Genomic DNA, 16,342 nt, shown 5'->3' with positions numbered 1-16,342 from the left:
GAGGGGAAAGATATGGTTGAGACGTTGCTTTCGATACCTAACCCTTGCTGGCTGTTGGCTGCTGCCTGGACGAGAGCACCATGTCATCGGATGCGAGAATGAGTGCCTGAGATCCGCTTCGTAGCATCGCTCGACTCACCCGAATACGGATCTCCAACGCATCTGTGAGGCAGTCACGCCCGACCACAGATTTTCTAGAAGCTGACGCGGAGAGCCGGTGGGTAGCACTCCACCAGCAGCGTCGAGGTAACACCGGTCCTCAGCGGAAATGGAAATATCAAAGCGTCAGGGCAGTGTTTGTGTTGATTATGATCACATTTCCATTGCCTTGAAGCAAGCACGGATCGTAGTTGGCCACGAAATCTGGCCAAAGGTTTAGCAAGCCAACGCGACAGAGCAATCAAACAGCTTGACCTCGCCATCTGCGAACGCGGGCGCGGGGAGGAGTGGTTCAGGACCTTCTCACTTGCGTATCATCCATGTTGCGAAAATCAAAAGGCACATGATCTGCAAGGTTGGGAGAAAAAAGGATTGAGTGCTGCCTAACCCATCCAGGTCACGTGTCGTCGAGTAGAGTGGCAGACCAACCGCGTCGAGGGCCAAGGGATTCTCATGCCTAGTCTTGCCTGTTGTCGAATTACGAGATCATGAAGCGATACGCTGGTCAGAGGTTCGTCTGCCTGTTCATGTTGCCCCTTGGCGAAGATTGCAGGACTGCGCAACTCGGTGCGAGCCGAATGCTGCTGCGAGCAAGACTTGTAAACGCAGAGGCAGCGTATGCGAGTAGTTGCAGCAAGAGCTTGAGTCTCGAGAACGGAGGTTGGTAGTTCTCAAGGAATGTGTATGTGGACTCTGGGTGTACTCTGTTTGTGCAGTAGTTGTCTCTCTCAGTCTGTACCATCTGCGATAGATTTGGTGCTGGTACGCAGGTCAGTACGTAGGTAGCTGTGTATGCTCTGTCCATATATCTACTTAGTGTACCTACTGTATGTAGGTAGCCCGGTGGTGTCCATACATGTGTGTATCTACCTATGGGTCCCCTCCCTCCCCCTCCTTTCGCGGCTCGATACCTATGCAGTGCAGGTTATCAAATTCACCTCGTTGCAGACAAGTAGATCATCCACCCGTCCAGCCGAGGCCTCGAACGCACCGTTGAAAAGACTCGATCGCCCTGGGCTGGTCCCCATGTTCGCGTGCATGACTGGCTGCCCACTGCGAGATTTAGGTCACAGTCGGTTTTGAACAGTCACGAACGGCCCCAGAATGCCCCTTTGGAAGTAATCGCGTCGCGCGCGCATCCTCGAGTCCGTCCGTCTGTCCCGAGTATCAAAAACCAAGGGTCAAGAACCAAGAACCAAGACGAGAAAAAGAGAAAGAAGGAGGAGGGAGGGGGGAACCGCATGAAAAACCCAGACAAGATATCTCTCTCCCATGCGAGAGAGAAAGAGAGAGAGAGAGAGAGAGAGAGAGAGAAATGCGTACCTTACTAGATAGGGTGGTAGGGGCAAGGAGAAACGAAGAAAGAAAAAGGAGTGACAATGGCACGGTCGTGGGAATGGGTCAATAGATACTTGTATACCCAAGTACCATCCATCCATACCTCGCAAGAACTTTCCCATGTGGTTTCAACGCCTTTCTTCAGATTGAATGAAATCCCACATCCCCTCCATGCCTCAAAAGGGGTTCGTGTGCGCCCATCTCACTCTCAAGACGCTCTGAACGCATCGCGGCCCCCTTGCCATGGGACGAGGACGCCTCTCTCAGGGGAAAGAAGAAAAGACCCTGAAAAGAACCAAAAATATCCATCTCAAAAGGCGCGCCGCATGCCAGTCCGTGCTTCTCTCTTTCCCTTATCCTGTTGCGTGGCTGTGTATGCGTCTGCAGAGACACCGGACTCATCTTCCGTCTTTTCAGCCTGCCCTCCCACTGGTCTCGGTCGCTGGTGGCTCCAACCCAGCTCTTGTTGATTGTGTTTTTGTCTATCCCGCCTGATCGCTTTATCGCGGACATGAACTCGCTTTCCTTGGTGGACTCTCATAGCAGTCTAAAACAGCTTTTCGGCTTCAGCCTTGCGCTGGTGGGCGTGTCGCCATCTGCTCCCCTTCACAAACCCGACCACAGCTCCAAGCTCGAACCCATTCTTGTAAGAAACGCCCTCATAATAAACATCACAACCTTCCTCGGCCTTCCTCGGGACATCAAAGCGCCTCTCACGACCTCTCGTAACTCGTCTTGGGACCCTGTTCGTAATAATGTGCCATCTCCAGCCCGGCCCTCTTAAACCCGCATTTGACATAGAACCCTTCGTTCGCCTCACTGCAATCCAAGATACTCTTGTAGCAGCCCACTCTTTCAGCGACCGCGTCCAGTGCCTGAATGATCCTCAATCCCAGCTTCTTACCCTGTTGGTTCTTTGCCACAGCAATGTCCTCGATATGGCCCACGAGGCCCATGTTGTGGATGAACTTGCGCTCCACAATCACGGCACCGGTGCCCACGACGGTCGATGTCTCGTCACAGATGACCAGGATGTAGTAGGTGTCGTTGCGCGAGGAGATAAAGTCATACCGGGCATTGAACTCGGCCAGGGTGGGTTCGCCCACTGTGGTGAGAACGCGGAGTGTAGGGAGGAAACCTATAGGCCCGAGGAGAATATGATTAGAGTCAGTGCTGCCAGAGCGACTGGCAAGAAAGCTAGGGAGAGAAACGGAACAATGGAATATCTGAGTGTGACTAGAAAGAGACGTACCTCCATAGTAATCGCTTCGTCGCAGAGGGCGGATCGAGTAGCCGTCAGGCAGTTGCGACATGACTTGTTCAGAAATAAGGGACTGGGAAAACAGTGGCGGGTCGTCTTCGTCCCTCAGGTTGGCCGGTTTGCCATTTTGAACCAGTCCATCAACTGCGGTCGGTGCAGGCACTGAGGTAGTCACGGGGACCGGCGTGGGTGTAGTACCGTTTGTAAGTGTGGCAGTTCCCGCAATCCCGTTTACAACCCCGTTTACAACCCCGTTGACAGTCGCGGTCGGCGTAGGCACAGGCTCTGTCTCTGTAGACGCATTGCTAGTCATTGGAGCTTGAACGAGTGACACTTGTGTGGCTGCTTCTTTGGAGATGGGAGTAGAGCCCTCGGTCACTGAGTTTGACGTCGACAGAAGTGTCGCTTCGGTGGGTGTCTGTAGGTCGGCCATTATTTCTTTGTTGGCCGGGTATTGTGTGATTTCTTTTTCTCTTTTCCCCAGATGTAAGAGATCTCGTCCGCAGGTGCTGATAGGACGGTATCGGTTGCAGGAGACGCAATGCAGAACAAAGAGGGACAAGATGGTGAAGTTCTAACTCGACTATGGGGATTTCAACAGATTGGAGGTCAATCGGGTCTGTTCAGATAGTGTGGTGCTGCTTGTCTTGGTGTTTGTTTATCTGCGTCACCGGAGTGAGGGCGCAGGGGGGCGTGGAGTAGATTTTTTGCTTGATAAGGGAGCGTGTCAATGGGTAATTGAGAAGAGATAGTCGTTGTTAGTAGAGGAAATTCAAAGCTCTTCGAGTTCAGGAGTTAGTTGAAGCAAACCTGGCTTCACCAATATAATATTTTCAGCCCCTTGCTGGTGTCAGCCGCAGCCGTCAGATCAGCTCTGCGGCAAAACCTCGACGTTCCAGCCGCTGAAACATTTTTGCATTGAGATTTGGGGTTCAGCCTCGGCCGTGTTGCCCAAAAAGCCAAATCTCCAGGGGTTTTTTGGCACATGGAGCTATAAATATACCCAGCCACCCAGCCTTATCAATCACCACCCCCCATTTGCCCCCCTTTACCCTCTCCAGAATTTATTTGCGGCTTTCTCTATCCATTTACCCTGTATTGTTCTATTGATGTAAGAAATCGATCCGGTCTGGTGCGTCTTCTGGTAAAGAGCAGATTTGACGGAAATCGCCGAGCTGTGCTCCTCTGCTGGATAGAGTGTTTTGGAAGCTCTCCAACGAGACAGCGCCTTCTACGTGGCTGAATGGGACTATGTCGGTCAACCTGGTCAAGTCAATCAGGCCGTCATTGATGAAGAGCCGTACGGCATGGTCTCGCCCTGTTGCGGTCATCCCTCCCTCTGTCTCACAGGTTATGCGTTCGAATATCAACCGTCCCCCCATTGGAACCACGTCACTGGTCTTCCACTTCCGCTCGGGCACAAGCCTGTCAGAAGGTAGATGACCCAAGTCCAAAGATTCATCAAAGATGCCCAACGCGGCCAACGCAGGAACAATGTCGCCGTCATGGACGAAGCTGAAGTAGACGTCTTTGGACGAGTGATTGGACATGAGTTGCTGAGTCGCGTTGAGCCACAGCCAACCCATTATTGCACCAAATTTGTTGCCTGGGCCAGCACGATAGTAATGTAACAAGTCTCGTGCGTATTCGAATTGGAGCCACTCATGTTGTTCGAACACATCGCACCATAGGCTCTTTCCCCTCGCCAGGATCTCGAAACCGCACATTTCCATCATGCCTGTGGCTATCTGTCAGTTTGCGTTCCATCATACGTGCAAATGACGAAAAGGGTCCCCCGCGTGCAACAGAGGGCCCGCGAAGTAAGCCGAACATACCATAGATGTCGAGGGCGCTGAATGCCATTCCTTCTGCATCGTTGGCGAGTCTCTCGGCGATGGGTCGGGAGAATGTGCTCTGCCACTCGGCCAGTTTCATGTATCCATGGCCGCGACCGTGCCTTTTGTCCTCGCGGTAGCTGAGACAGGAGTCTCCTGGTGTAAGCGTGTTCGCGCCTCGAGCTTCATCCTCCGGGATTATCACCAGCTCCGCGGAACCATCGGACTTCCAGTCTGGGCCGAAGAATCCAGCAGCGAAATGCTCTGCGGTCTCAACATCCCGCGGAGAGCTGCAAGACCAGATGTTTGTCCTGCGGCCGTCGGGTATAAGGTGATTGTACCGTTGCCGTAAGATCCTGCCCGTGTTAGAGGCCTGTCGTGTTCCGGCATATGGTCCTGTTGCAGTTATATTGCCGAATACAGGATTCGAGAGATTTGTAAAATAGGTCCACTCTTTGAGAAAGGATAGCGATCCTGTAAGGTTTACCGACGGATCCTGAAGTCGGCTGAGGATATCAATGTGGCCTGCTCAAGTGTGTTAGTGTCTCAGCTTGTTTAGATCGCCCAGGTAACTCACGAGAGCCAGCGGCCTCTGTGGGATATCGTTCAGCATGCCGTGACAACTACAGACGTCAGCACGAAGGGGTTCCTGGCGTATCGACCATGCTCTCGGTGTATGCCTCACCATGTGAACTTGATCAATGGAGCATTTCTTGGGTAATGGTGAGTCGTAATAGTTTACGCTGTGTATTTTGCGAATCCACGGACTATTCCCACCCAGATGGTGGAATATATTCCACAGAGCAGGAAAAGCCGTGCTGCACAGACCCGCCCGAAGCAGAAAAGGAGAAGCCGAACAAGTACCATTCTGTATGTGTCGCAATAGAGGGAAGCCAAGGAGAGCTGCTAAGAAGATGAGGATCAATAAGAACACCTTCTGATGGTAGAGCCTCCGAGACCGCTGCTCTCGCTGGAGCTTGAAAGTTGTAGAGGCCATAGGGAGCAGATTTGATCTTCCAGGGGGACCTTTTATCCAAATCATCAGGCGAGAGATTTCCTGTGTCTCAAATTTGTCTTTAGGGGATTCAATTTGTTGTCGATGCAGTCAGTCTATCGTGTATCCCTGTCCTGTGGCCGAGGGGACATCGCGGGCTTCACCTTCAACTTTGAACAGTGCTCGACGCCTTTCAGCAGTGCATGATTAATTCAAAGCCACAAATACTCTGGTCAATGCCACAAAAAAAGACCCCCCAACGGTGCTCGTGGCAGCAAGCCTGAAGAGGCACAGAGAAGACGGGGATCTGAGGATTCAATGGCGGTGAAACAAATGAATATTCCAAGTCGAAGGTTCCCGTAAGAGGATCAAGCACAAACGGATATCTGCCCAGATTTCGGCTTCTCGTGTTTCCACCTGTTCGACAACGTCCATTTCCACCCTCGCCGGGGCCCACGTGGCTTGATTGTTCTTCATTGAGACGCAGACGTGCACACACCCTCTGTCTCCTCCTCTTCTCGCCTGCTCATATGATCAGACTCAACATCGGCGAGAGACCTTATGTATGTCCCCAGGAGATGTACTGGTTACTCGTGGTCACGGTCTTTTCGTCTGCTGGTATAGGGACTCCGGGTTATCACCCTCCGAAAGCGAGGATCTTTACCGCCAATAGAAATAGCCTGAAAGCGGCTTCGAATCCCCGCATGTGAAGAAGACGCATGATGCTGAGGGGGAGAAAAACACGGGCAAGGATGGCGACGGCGCAGTTACCGATTGACTGTGCCGCTCTCGGAGGTGGTTTGTTCAGCGTGATGAAAAGATGGATTATTTCACAAAGACATTTTCCTTCGGAGCGCAGTTTGTCCCTTCTTATCTACAGCTGGAAATTGACATTCTCCTAGATATATCTCAATCAACATGGGCTCTACAAATCCAACGACCCTCGTCCCACCACCAGGCGTGTATTGTCCTGCGGTCACTTTCTTCGATCCCGACACCGATACCCTGCTCCCAAATGAACAAGCACAATACTATTCTTACCTTGCAAATTCGGGATTGACAGGACTGGTTATCTTGGGGACCAATGCAGAGACCTTTCTACTCACCCGGGACGAACGATCTGCACTCCTGCGATTAGCACGCAAGTCGGTTCCTGAGAACTACCCTATCATTGCCGGGGTCGGAGGCCACTCAACAGCACAAGTACTTGAGCACATCGCTGATGCCCATGCTGCAGGAGCGAACTATGTTCTCGTGCTCCCTTGTGCATACTTTGGCAAGCAGACCACACCCACCGTCGTCCACAACTTCTATGCCGCCGTCGCGAAAGCCTCTCCTCTTCCCATCCTCATCTATAACTTCCCTGCCGTGTGCAACGGCCTCGACTTGGACTCGGATGCCATTGCTGCATTGGCGCAAGAGTTCCCGAACATTGTTGGAGTGAAGTTGACCTGTGGTTCGGTGGGAAAGATCACACGACTCTCGGCCACCTTCCAACCCGACCGATTTGCGGTTTTTGGTGGGCAGTCAGACTTCTTAGTTGGTGGACTGGCAGCTGGATCAGCCGGTTGTATTGCCGCTTTTGCCAACATCTTTCCGAAGACGGTTGTCAAAGTCTTTAATCTGTGGAAGATGGGTAAACATGATCAGGCATTGGCACTGCAGAGACTCTCTGCTCATGCCGAGAACCCTACAAAAGCTGGTATTGCCACGACCAAATATGCCGTTAGCCAGTTCAGCGCAAAGAAGGCAGGGATCCAAGGCGATCTTGAAGCCATGCTGCGCCCTCGACGACCGTACGAAGAGCCTAGTGGAGCGGTCAAAAAGAAGATTGTTGAGGCAATGTTACCAGTGGATGAGATTGAAAAGACGCTGTGAAAGTGGTGATGAGTGGTTTGCTAGAAATAGAAGGACAATGGAAAGCCCTTTTCTTCTTCTTTGACGATTCCAAGCTTCCGCAGCCTTGTTTCAACACAATTGTTCGAAACGCCGTGTTACCCGGTATAGCTCCACGCCGTGCAAGCCACCTCGTCAGGAGCAGATCTTTTGAATCGCCGTTCTCTCGGCTAGTTGCACCGCCAAAACAAGCGATTTCGATAACATGGCCTTTTACTCGTAGTAGAAGGACAGATCGGCCGAACCAGAATCGTCACCTTCTTCTTAGATGCTGATCAGCGCTGCAGACTTGCTTAGTGCCGACATGATGAGCGCCACTGTGGCTCACCAGGAGCCTCCAAGCATGGACAACCACACGGCACAGAAAAGAAAATACGAGCATGTCCACTCCACTCTGATGAGTTACACGAGATCCATGCACAAATGTACAGGACGAGGTTGGAATTTGTCACCTCACAACCCGAGGCGGGGTTTGATGCTGTACTCATCCATCAGGTACATGCATGGAACATAGTCCAAGCTGAATGAGGTAGGTGAAGTATCAATCCATCTGATGATATGGAAATGACAAAGTACGGCATTCTACCGAGCATATGCGCAGTCACCGCAGTTGGATCAAAGTCCCTACGTCACTTGCTTCCCCCACACCCACAAGCACCTAGGTGCACCTGCCGGATAATTTGCGCCGATGCCGCGCGTCATTGACTTCCCAAAAGATCCAAAACTGAAGGAGCACGTTGCACTTTTTAATCCCTATCAAGCAGACAACAAGTACAGCAAAGTAAAAGACTGATTGGCACCGGCTTCCGTAGGAACCCGTGACGCTGAAAACTAAGGGTAAAACCTGCTTTAGAGGCACTACTACATACCTAAGTAGTAGACAGAGTTCATGAACCCTCTTTTGGCGAGTTTAGCCTCTTTTCACATTGGTCTGTCTGGCCCACGTCTTTCTTGGGGAGCTGGGAGCTTGGAGAGCTTAAAGCTGCCACGCTGCAGGTGGTGTATCGCATGCAGACACGCAGATGCAGGTCTCGGTTCTTGTCTCCACGCCAGCTCTTGTCGGCATCGGCATCAAATATTCAAGATGTTGGTGGGGTTGGTACGAGTAGTTCGAGTAGTTCGGTTGCTCTCTAGTCACTGTCGTAGTGGTAGTAATATCATCCCAAGTAGTGACAAGTGACAATTCCCATGGCCCTTCCCGCCTTCCATTTTTCCACCCATACTAATGAAAAAAGAGTCCCACCCTTTGTCTTTCATTTATCACTCTGGAAGTGCTCGACCTTTTCCTCTCACCTTCGCCAACATTGTACCTTTCGTTAAACAGCGGTCCAATACCCTTAATTTTGCACATAATCCCATCCTCTTCGACACTGCCTGCCCATCCCGACCAGCCCGGAAGTCGTCTCAAAATCTCACAAAAGTCCGTCGACCGGATGTCCTCGCTGTGACCTTACCGGAACAGTACCTCCAGCTCTCCTGCGACTTGAGAACCTCAAATAATGGGCTCTCAAATAGAATAAAAGAATATCCCCCGCATCTATTCACGAAATACTCACATAATCCCAGCCAGACTGGTGATTGCTTCAAGCTGCGCACCGAGGCCACCGCACTTCCTCTGGTTATGTCAAGAGTTCCCAAAGCTTAGACCACCACTCACTGGAAACTGACGAGACCTGGTCGAACACTGGTCGTTCCGAGAAGTCGGCCGTCAGCCCTCTGGCAGTCATGATGTCGGTGCTGGGGCGCACCATGTACTCATGGTTGACGGCATGGTCGCTTGTGGTGATGTTCCTGGGATTGAATGTGCAACGGGTAGCAGCGGACAATACCAGATGGATACAGTATACAGGCAACGACGGCACCGTCTACCTCGACGACAACAGACGCCCTTCTTTGTACACTCAGGATTTTGGGGATTGCCAGGGCGACTCACTTATCAATGTCACCCGGTTCGATGCGGCCTACTACAAGGACAACATGACCGTTCTCTTTCACCTGGAGGGAAACTCAGCCCTGACAAACGAGAGTCTGATGCGTGGGTTTTATTCCCTCCAGATTAAAGTGCTGACATTCCAGCTGACTGAAACATCACAGTATATATTGGCGTTTTTGCTTACGGAGAGTCCCGTTTTAATCTGACGTTCAATCCATGCAACGCCAATATCAACTCCCTCTGCCCTCTTAACTCGTCTATACCCATAAACGCGAATGGCATTATCCCTGTGGCACCATCGGACGTGGCCAATATTCCCTCTATTGCACTGACCATCCCCGACTTCGAAGGACAGGCAATTCTTCGAATTTTTGCCAACTCGACTGAATCTCAGATTGCTTGCTTCTCTGCGGTGGTGACCAATGGAGCTTCTTTTGCGCATCCGTCGGCCGTGGCTCCTGTCCTCGGCGCATTCGCCGTCGTCGCCTTGATCTCTTCGGCGGCTGTGGCCATGTATGGACATGATATTGCTGATACTCGGAAGCACTATGCCCACTCGGTCTCCGTTTTCGTGGTGTTCTCGGTCTATCAGCACATCTTCTTCACTGGAGGACTCTCTATGAATTGGCCGAGTGTTTTGGTCTCATTCTGGAGTAATTATGCATGGTCAGCTGGGATCATCTACAGCGAGAAGATGCAGAATTCGATCAACCAGTTCATCGGTAAGAACTATGGAAATATCAGCATGGTTGGCGCTGCTCCCAATGGCCAAAATGCCGTTGGCCTCGGAGGCGGCTATGAAATCACACAGATCTACAAACGAGCGGCTCCAACCTCGTTTGGTTTGGGAGATTTGCTAAAACGACAGGCCACGAACACCACAAACGGCACTGCTCAATTCTCCTGGTATGGAACACCAGTGCTCCCAGGACTGCCACTTCCAGGGAATTATTCCGGCTTTGCTGGAACTTTGGCCGAGATCAATATACCTGCGTCCAACGCATTCCTCACAGGACTTTTGTGGTTCCTCATCCTGATAGCTTGCCTTTTGGCTGCTGTTTCCTTCCTTAAATGGAGCATTGAAGGTTTGGTCGCCGTTCGACTGGTCAAGACAACCCGACTTGGCTATTTCAGGAAGCGTTGGCTCTGGTTCATGGCTGTAGCTGTTTTGCGGACATGCTACATTGCTTTCTTCATGATGATGTTCTTAACCATGTTCCAGTTCACTTTAGGGGGAGCCCACGGTGTCAAGGCCATCGCTGCGGTGATCCTGACCATTTTCCTGGTCGAAAACCTAGCCGTTTCCGGGTATGCCCTTTGGTACAGGACCAAGTCTGAGGTATTGCCGGAATTACAAGAGCAGGCGAGCCATGAATCTCGAGGCAACGAGAATGTCGGGAAGTCAGCTTGGTACAAGATCAGCTTTAAGAAAGTGCCCGAAGCCCAAGTTACCGAAGGCCAGACAAGTCGAACAAGAACATGGTTCCAGAAACATTTCCCAGGTGCGACCCCTGGCAGAGTTCATGTTCACGACGACGAAAACTACATCATCAGATTTGGCTGGCTGGCGTCAAGATTCCGTCGCAGTAGATGGTGGTTTTTCTTCGTCTGGTTGATCTATGAGCTTGTGAGGGCCGCATTCTATGGTGGAGCTGCAGGCCATGCTTTGACTCAGGTCTTTGGTCTGCTGGCTTGGGAGATTATCGCTCTGGTAGCAATCGTGCTGTTGAGGCCATTCGAGAGCAACCGACTGAACTTGATCATGGTCTACCTGCTGGGCTTCAGCAAAGTGGCAACCGTGGCACTGTCATCAGCATTTGATGCTCGATTCGGGCTGGATCGAATCATGACCACGGTGATTGGAGTGGTCATCATCGTCATTCAGGGGATTTTGACCATCTGTCTGATGATTGCCATCGTTCTTGGGGCGATCTCCAGTTACATGTCCATCACGCGTTATCGAGAGACTATCAAACCCAAATCATGGCTGAAGCCTCGGACACGATATTTCGCCCATGTCGATCGTAAAGCAACTGATCGACCGAAGCCACCTGCGCCAACTCCACCGCCAGAGCCTGAAGCGCCGAAGGAACCGTACTTTATGGTGTCAAGCGTCCGACGCCAGCCCAAAATCGAGGACGAGGATCCAGACAATCAGATGGCCGAGTTGTACATGTCACCACGGGCTTCGATGGACCCCGAAAAGGAAGCCAGTTATCAGGCAGGCGTGTCTCGATCACAGTCCATGCGGTCTCGAACTAGTGTATCGAACCTGCCTTATGGAGCGAGGGCTCATCGTGTCAGCTGGAGCACAAAAGACTTTCAAGAAATGGGCCTTGAGCAGGCCGCCCCGGCTGCCAATCCAGTACATGCACCCATGAGTGTAGAGAGCATCCGTGACGTACCCAGCAGGCACCGGTCAGCAAGTCTGCGGGGAGCATCAAGAGCCGGCACACCGATTGGGGAGGTCAATGATCTGCCTGCCAGCTCAGACGTTCCGGCCCATCGTCGTGGGCATCGACGGAGCGTGTCGACGCCATTGGGGTCAATGCGCAGAAACACGACCGTTGACGAGGAAAAAGAGAACGACCCAGACACAATACCCACCAATTGTCCCGGAGTGGACAACGACGCTGCAAACGAAGCGACGAGACGTTGACGACATTTATGGACATGATTAATTCATGGAGCTTCGGACTGAGTCAAGCTGCTCCGGTAATGGGTTATGACACGACATATTGATTTTACGAAGGGGGGCTATTTTTATTACCTAGCATAGACAGGGGGCTTCATTTCCATGTATGGGAATCATTATCGAGGCGCCAGGTATGGACACAGCAAAAATGGCGAGGAGTTAGCCGGCGACGGTATCTCACATCACAGCGAACGGCGTTTGAACAGTTTTGTGGAAAGTCACTACCAGATCGCTTCGCTGGACACAGAGAGCAAAACAGGAGTTTGTAGGTGGCCAAAGGGTCTGATGAGTATACTGTGTTTGATCGATTCTGCTGTCCCTGGTGAGTACGTGGTTTGGCAAGCGACAAGATCTAGTGTCTTCCTCCTTTTTTCCCAAGGCATGTTTCTTGATGTCACTTCCACGCATTTAATGTTCCTGCTGACGAAGCCCATCTGCCATCCTCGATAACTTGAAACATGAGATGGAACAGTCCAGGGTTGGGGGTCGATCGTGAAGATGCGCTATGTGTTTGCGTGCTGCTGTGCTCTCAATCCTTCCAAGGACACGGTAGCATTGGCTTTGACTGATAAGAAGAACGGACTGACCAGAATACGAGATGGATACCTGTGATTTGAATCAGATGGGCATTCTCCTGTGGCCGAACCCCCTAGGAGACGGTTAGACTTCTGCAGCCCGAGGAAGTGTGTTTACCATCATCTCGTGCGCATACAAGTACAAAAGCGTCGAAGATGCCGCCTTGCCAAAAAGAGGGATGACTGTCCGCGAAGTGAGGCATTTAAGAAGAATGGCTAGGAAGTCCAGCCTGGTCTGTCGTGGTGGCGCTTGAGACGTCTTTCAGACAAGCCCCTGTGGTGATAGTCGCATGTACCGAGTAGTGTGTCCTGTGTTTCTGGAGGGTTTGGGAGACACGGGACCCCGGATCAGCGGGCGTGGCGGGCGCGGCGGGCCCGGCAGGCACCTTGACTGTTTTGGAGGCTGTTGTACCGGTACCATTCGTTGGTGGTCAGTAAGCAACGGCCCAAGGCGCGACCCTTTTCCCTGGTACCAAGGAAGTGGCTTAAGTGGACAGGCGACGGACACCCCCGGAAGCAAGGCCTTGCTCGCTAGCCTCACCACCCGCAAGAAGCGGGCTGCTACTGGAAGTCGTAGGCGGTGGAGGAGCCACCAGCCTACCTAGGCACTCTAGGCTATACTTACCTAGGTACCATTTTGGTGAGGGGCTTGAGTAACGGGCTGTCCTTTCTCCCCGGAGAGGTGTTCTGGCCTCCCGTGCCAACCCCTCCAGTCTTGCCTGAAGCATGCCGTGAGCCACCAAAAAGCCCACCTGGAGCCATCAAAGGAGCCACTGGTGGGACACCCCGAGGCACCCCCGTAACCCTTCCAATGCTCCCCCCAGTTACTTGGTAGGTAGTACCTTATGGTACGAGGTAGTGAAATAATAATGGGGCAGCCTCTACCAAAGTCTTCGCGGACCAGCCGCTCTTCACCGACGGAACTTTGGATGAGCATCATCAGCCATCGTGCCGTCCATCCCACTGTCTCGTACTCGTTCCAACTTCTCCATTCATCAAAAGGCACCACCTGCTCAAAGCTCACCATTTTCCCTTTTCGTCTCGCTAGTTTGACAGTCGAGATCATCTAGGATCCATATCTTCTTCCGACACAAGGCATTTGTCAACTGCCGCCCCCGACATTCAGAGATTGGATCGAAACCCGACTTTGCAACCTTGTCGAAGACGCCAGGAATGGTTTCTACGCCCTGCTTGACTCTTTGGCAGACTGCTTACAACGAGTCTTGGGACGACACCGATGCTACCTCATTCATACCTTGACGCCCTGACGCCCTGATGCTCTGGCGCCCACAAACCCTCGTCCGCCGTATTCCTCCATCAACTCCTCCCGTCTTCAATCAAAGACCGCCCCGAATTCTGCAAGGTCCCATCATCTTACCCCTGAATCGGGCCATCCTTTGGAGTCCATCAGTGATCGTCTAACGGCCCGGTAGATTGGACGTTGTTGTCTTGTCGACTCTTGTCGCTCTACCCTGGTCGTGTTTTGCGACGCAGATCCGTGCATGCGGCCCGAGGCTGATCGTGTCTTGTGTTGGACTACGCATTTAGTACCATTATCAACTATCAGTTCCTCTTCAAACCCCCTTCCTTGTGAACTCGATCACAAGCTCATGTAGTGGTGAAGCATCTGGATACTGCGAATTCAAATTGGTTCATCCCGCAAAGGAATACATCTGCAAGCTCTATCTATTGCACAAACGGCATCCCAACCCTCAGCTACTGATCGTCCACCCTTGGTTGATCCATCGACTCATTCGATCACTCAACTCCCCGGTATGCCTACTTCTACTGCCACGGCGTCCAACACCAGTTCTCGGAGGACTCCTGGGCAGGTCCAGAAGCCTTCTGAAAATGCTCAGATTCCGCCACCACCATCGCCGGACCAGGCTGGTCCCCCAGCAGATGAACCGGCACCAAAAAGACCTAAGCGGACGCTCAAGCTGACTGCCTCTCAACGAGAGAGGAAAAGAGCCATCGACCGCGAGGCGCAACGAAGCATCCGCTTGAAAACCAAAAATTATATTGCCCATCTCGAGAACTTGGTCCGAATTATGGAGAATGGGGCGTCGTCGGTAAGCCACGGCGAGAGCAGTGAGCAGCCCCTTGGACAGGCAAAACCTGAGGATGGGCAAGAAAGACTCAGATCGCTATTGTCTCAGTTGAGGCAGAGCGAGGACGAGGTTAGACGACTAAGGGAGATGGTCAATGGGGTCCAGAAGCTGGTGGCAACGGCTCTGAATCCAGGCGAGGGCCTGGTCGCACAACAACTCACCGGTGCTAAGGCTTCCGACAGCCAACAATCCACATTGATGGCGACGCCCCTTCGAGGTGTGGTCCATGATCACCTCGAGAACAGCGCCTCCGTTTACTCACATAGTTCGGATTCATCCTCGCCAGTGGTCGAACTAGGGTACCAGCCTTTTGATCACCCGAAATTTGCCGAGGCACCTGTGCCCAGCTACACCGCCAGGGTAGCAGGTCTTCGAGCCATCCCTCCGCACCATGCCGATCGACTTGACAGTCTTGGAAGGTTAGTTCCTCCTGGCACAATACTGGAACGGCCGACGTCAGAGCCCTTCGACATTCTGAAGGACAGAGTCGAAGGTGAATTGTTCTTCCTCTCGGAACGGGAAATAAATCGGGTCTTGGGAGGCGGCCACCAATCCTTCGCGAACCAGAATCTTGACGAAGATATCGCCATCCGGGCAGTATTACATGGTTGGCGCGATGTGCAGGACCTGTATCTTCTGGACAGAGGCTGGCAGGCACTCAAGAGCATTGACCAATTCATCTTCCGCGAATGTGGCGTTGTAGAGAGAATCGCCATTCTCCACATGATGCGGCTGAAGCTGCTCCATCAGAGCAACATGTATCCGCAGTTTCTGGCTCCGCTGCCTCCATTCTTCCAGAGAGGGTCGACGGAAGACCCGGACATCTTGGAGAAGACGCCTGTCATCGAGCATTTTGTTTGGCCCGGTCTACGAGTTGGTCTGTGCAATAATAAGAGGAGGTATATCAACAACAAGTTCTCGGATTCTTTCAGACGATCACTAAAATTTCTATGGCCGTACAAAGTATCGGATGTTTATGAGAGAGATCCTGTCACCCAGCTATATACCGTCATGCCGGAATTCAAACGCCGCGAATGGGATCTCCGTGTGTGGACGATGAGAAGGGATTTCTTTGCAGATGCAAGTGAACTGGTAGGGGCGATACCGATGTATGAGGCGCCATTAGATCGACCCCTGATCCCAGCCGCACCAGCACTTATGCAACCAGGCTTGTTTGCAGGACATGCGTCCCGGCGGATGCTTCAGAAAGCACCTGTTGGGGACACGAGCAAGCTACAAGCCACTGAGCCACAGATAGAGTCGCCGCATGCACCTGTCCATGCTCACTCATCTCACCACATCGGCGGCCTGTCATCAGTCACGACGACGACCAACATACCTGTGGCGCAGATTCCACATGCCGCAGAGGTTGAAGCTTGGCTAGGGGATCCTGATCTGGTGCCGCAGTATTGGAATATGGGGCAGGACATGAATGGGAACTATGAGGCTGTGTCTCCTCAGTGGCCAAGTGGTCCACGAGGATTCGGAAATTGAGATGGATAATGAAATGACGGGTCTTCGAGGATGGAAGTGATCTGATTGTTG

At 52.2% G+C, this 16,342-nt stretch overlaps 5 protein-coding genes across 5 annotated transcripts; 3 read left to right on the top strand and 2 right to left on the bottom strand.

Annotated features, from left to right (window-relative positions):
• Positions 1–2,210: 2,210 nt before the first annotated feature.
• On the bottom strand, positions 2,211–3,191 carry AYO20_04693 (hypothetical protein; the record flags this gene model as incomplete). Its single annotated transcript, XM_022642988.1, has 2 exons — positions 2,211–2,635; positions 2,750–3,191. 2 exons carry the CDS (start codon positions 3,189–3,191, stop codon positions 2,211–2,213), a joined length of 867 nt encoding a protein of 288 aa, XP_022501043.1.
• A 670-nt stretch (positions 3,192–3,861) lies between these two features.
• On the bottom strand, positions 3,862–5,590 carry AYO20_04692 (hypothetical protein; the record flags this gene model as incomplete). The annotated part of the gene is made up of 4 exons (XM_022642987.1): positions 3,862–4,496; positions 4,594–5,118; positions 5,171–5,216; positions 5,279–5,590. 4 exons carry the CDS (start codon positions 5,588–5,590, stop codon positions 3,862–3,864), a joined length of 1,518 nt encoding a protein of 505 aa, XP_022501042.1.
• A 915-nt stretch (positions 5,591–6,505) lies between these two features.
• On the top strand, positions 6,506–7,465 carry AYO20_04691 (hypothetical protein; the record flags this gene model as incomplete). Its single annotated transcript, XM_022642986.1, has 1 exon — positions 6,506–7,465. One exon carries the CDS (start codon positions 6,506–6,508, stop codon positions 7,463–7,465), a length of 960 nt encoding a protein of 319 aa, XP_022501041.1.
• A 1,746-nt stretch (positions 7,466–9,211) lies between these two features.
• AYO20_04690 (hypothetical protein) lies at positions 9,212–12,075 on the top strand (the record flags this gene model as incomplete). The annotated part of the gene is made up of 2 exons (XM_022642985.1): positions 9,212–9,518; positions 9,578–12,075. The coding sequence occupies 2 exons, from the start codon at positions 9,212–9,214 to the stop codon at positions 12,073–12,075; spliced, it is 2,805 nt and encodes a 934-aa protein (XP_022501040.1).
• A 2,386-nt stretch (positions 12,076–14,461) lies between these two features.
• On the top strand, positions 14,462–16,291 carry AYO20_04689 (hypothetical protein; the record flags this gene model as incomplete). Its single annotated transcript, XM_022642984.1, has 1 exon — positions 14,462–16,291. The coding sequence occupies one exon, from the start codon at positions 14,462–14,464 to the stop codon at positions 16,289–16,291; it is 1,830 nt and encodes a 609-aa protein (XP_022501039.1).
• Positions 16,292–16,342: the final 51 nt, after the last annotated feature.

This window comes from Fonsecaea nubica (genome assembly GCF_001646965.1).
Source record: "Fonsecaea nubica strain CBS 269.64 chromosome Unknown Scaff25, whole genome shotgun sequence".
NCBI classification, from domain to species: domain Eukaryota; kingdom Fungi; phylum Ascomycota; class Eurotiomycetes; order Chaetothyriales; family Herpotrichiellaceae; genus Fonsecaea; species Fonsecaea nubica.
The sequence above is the reverse complement of the archived record's forward strand: the minus strand, read 5'-3'. Positions and strand labels throughout refer to the sequence as shown.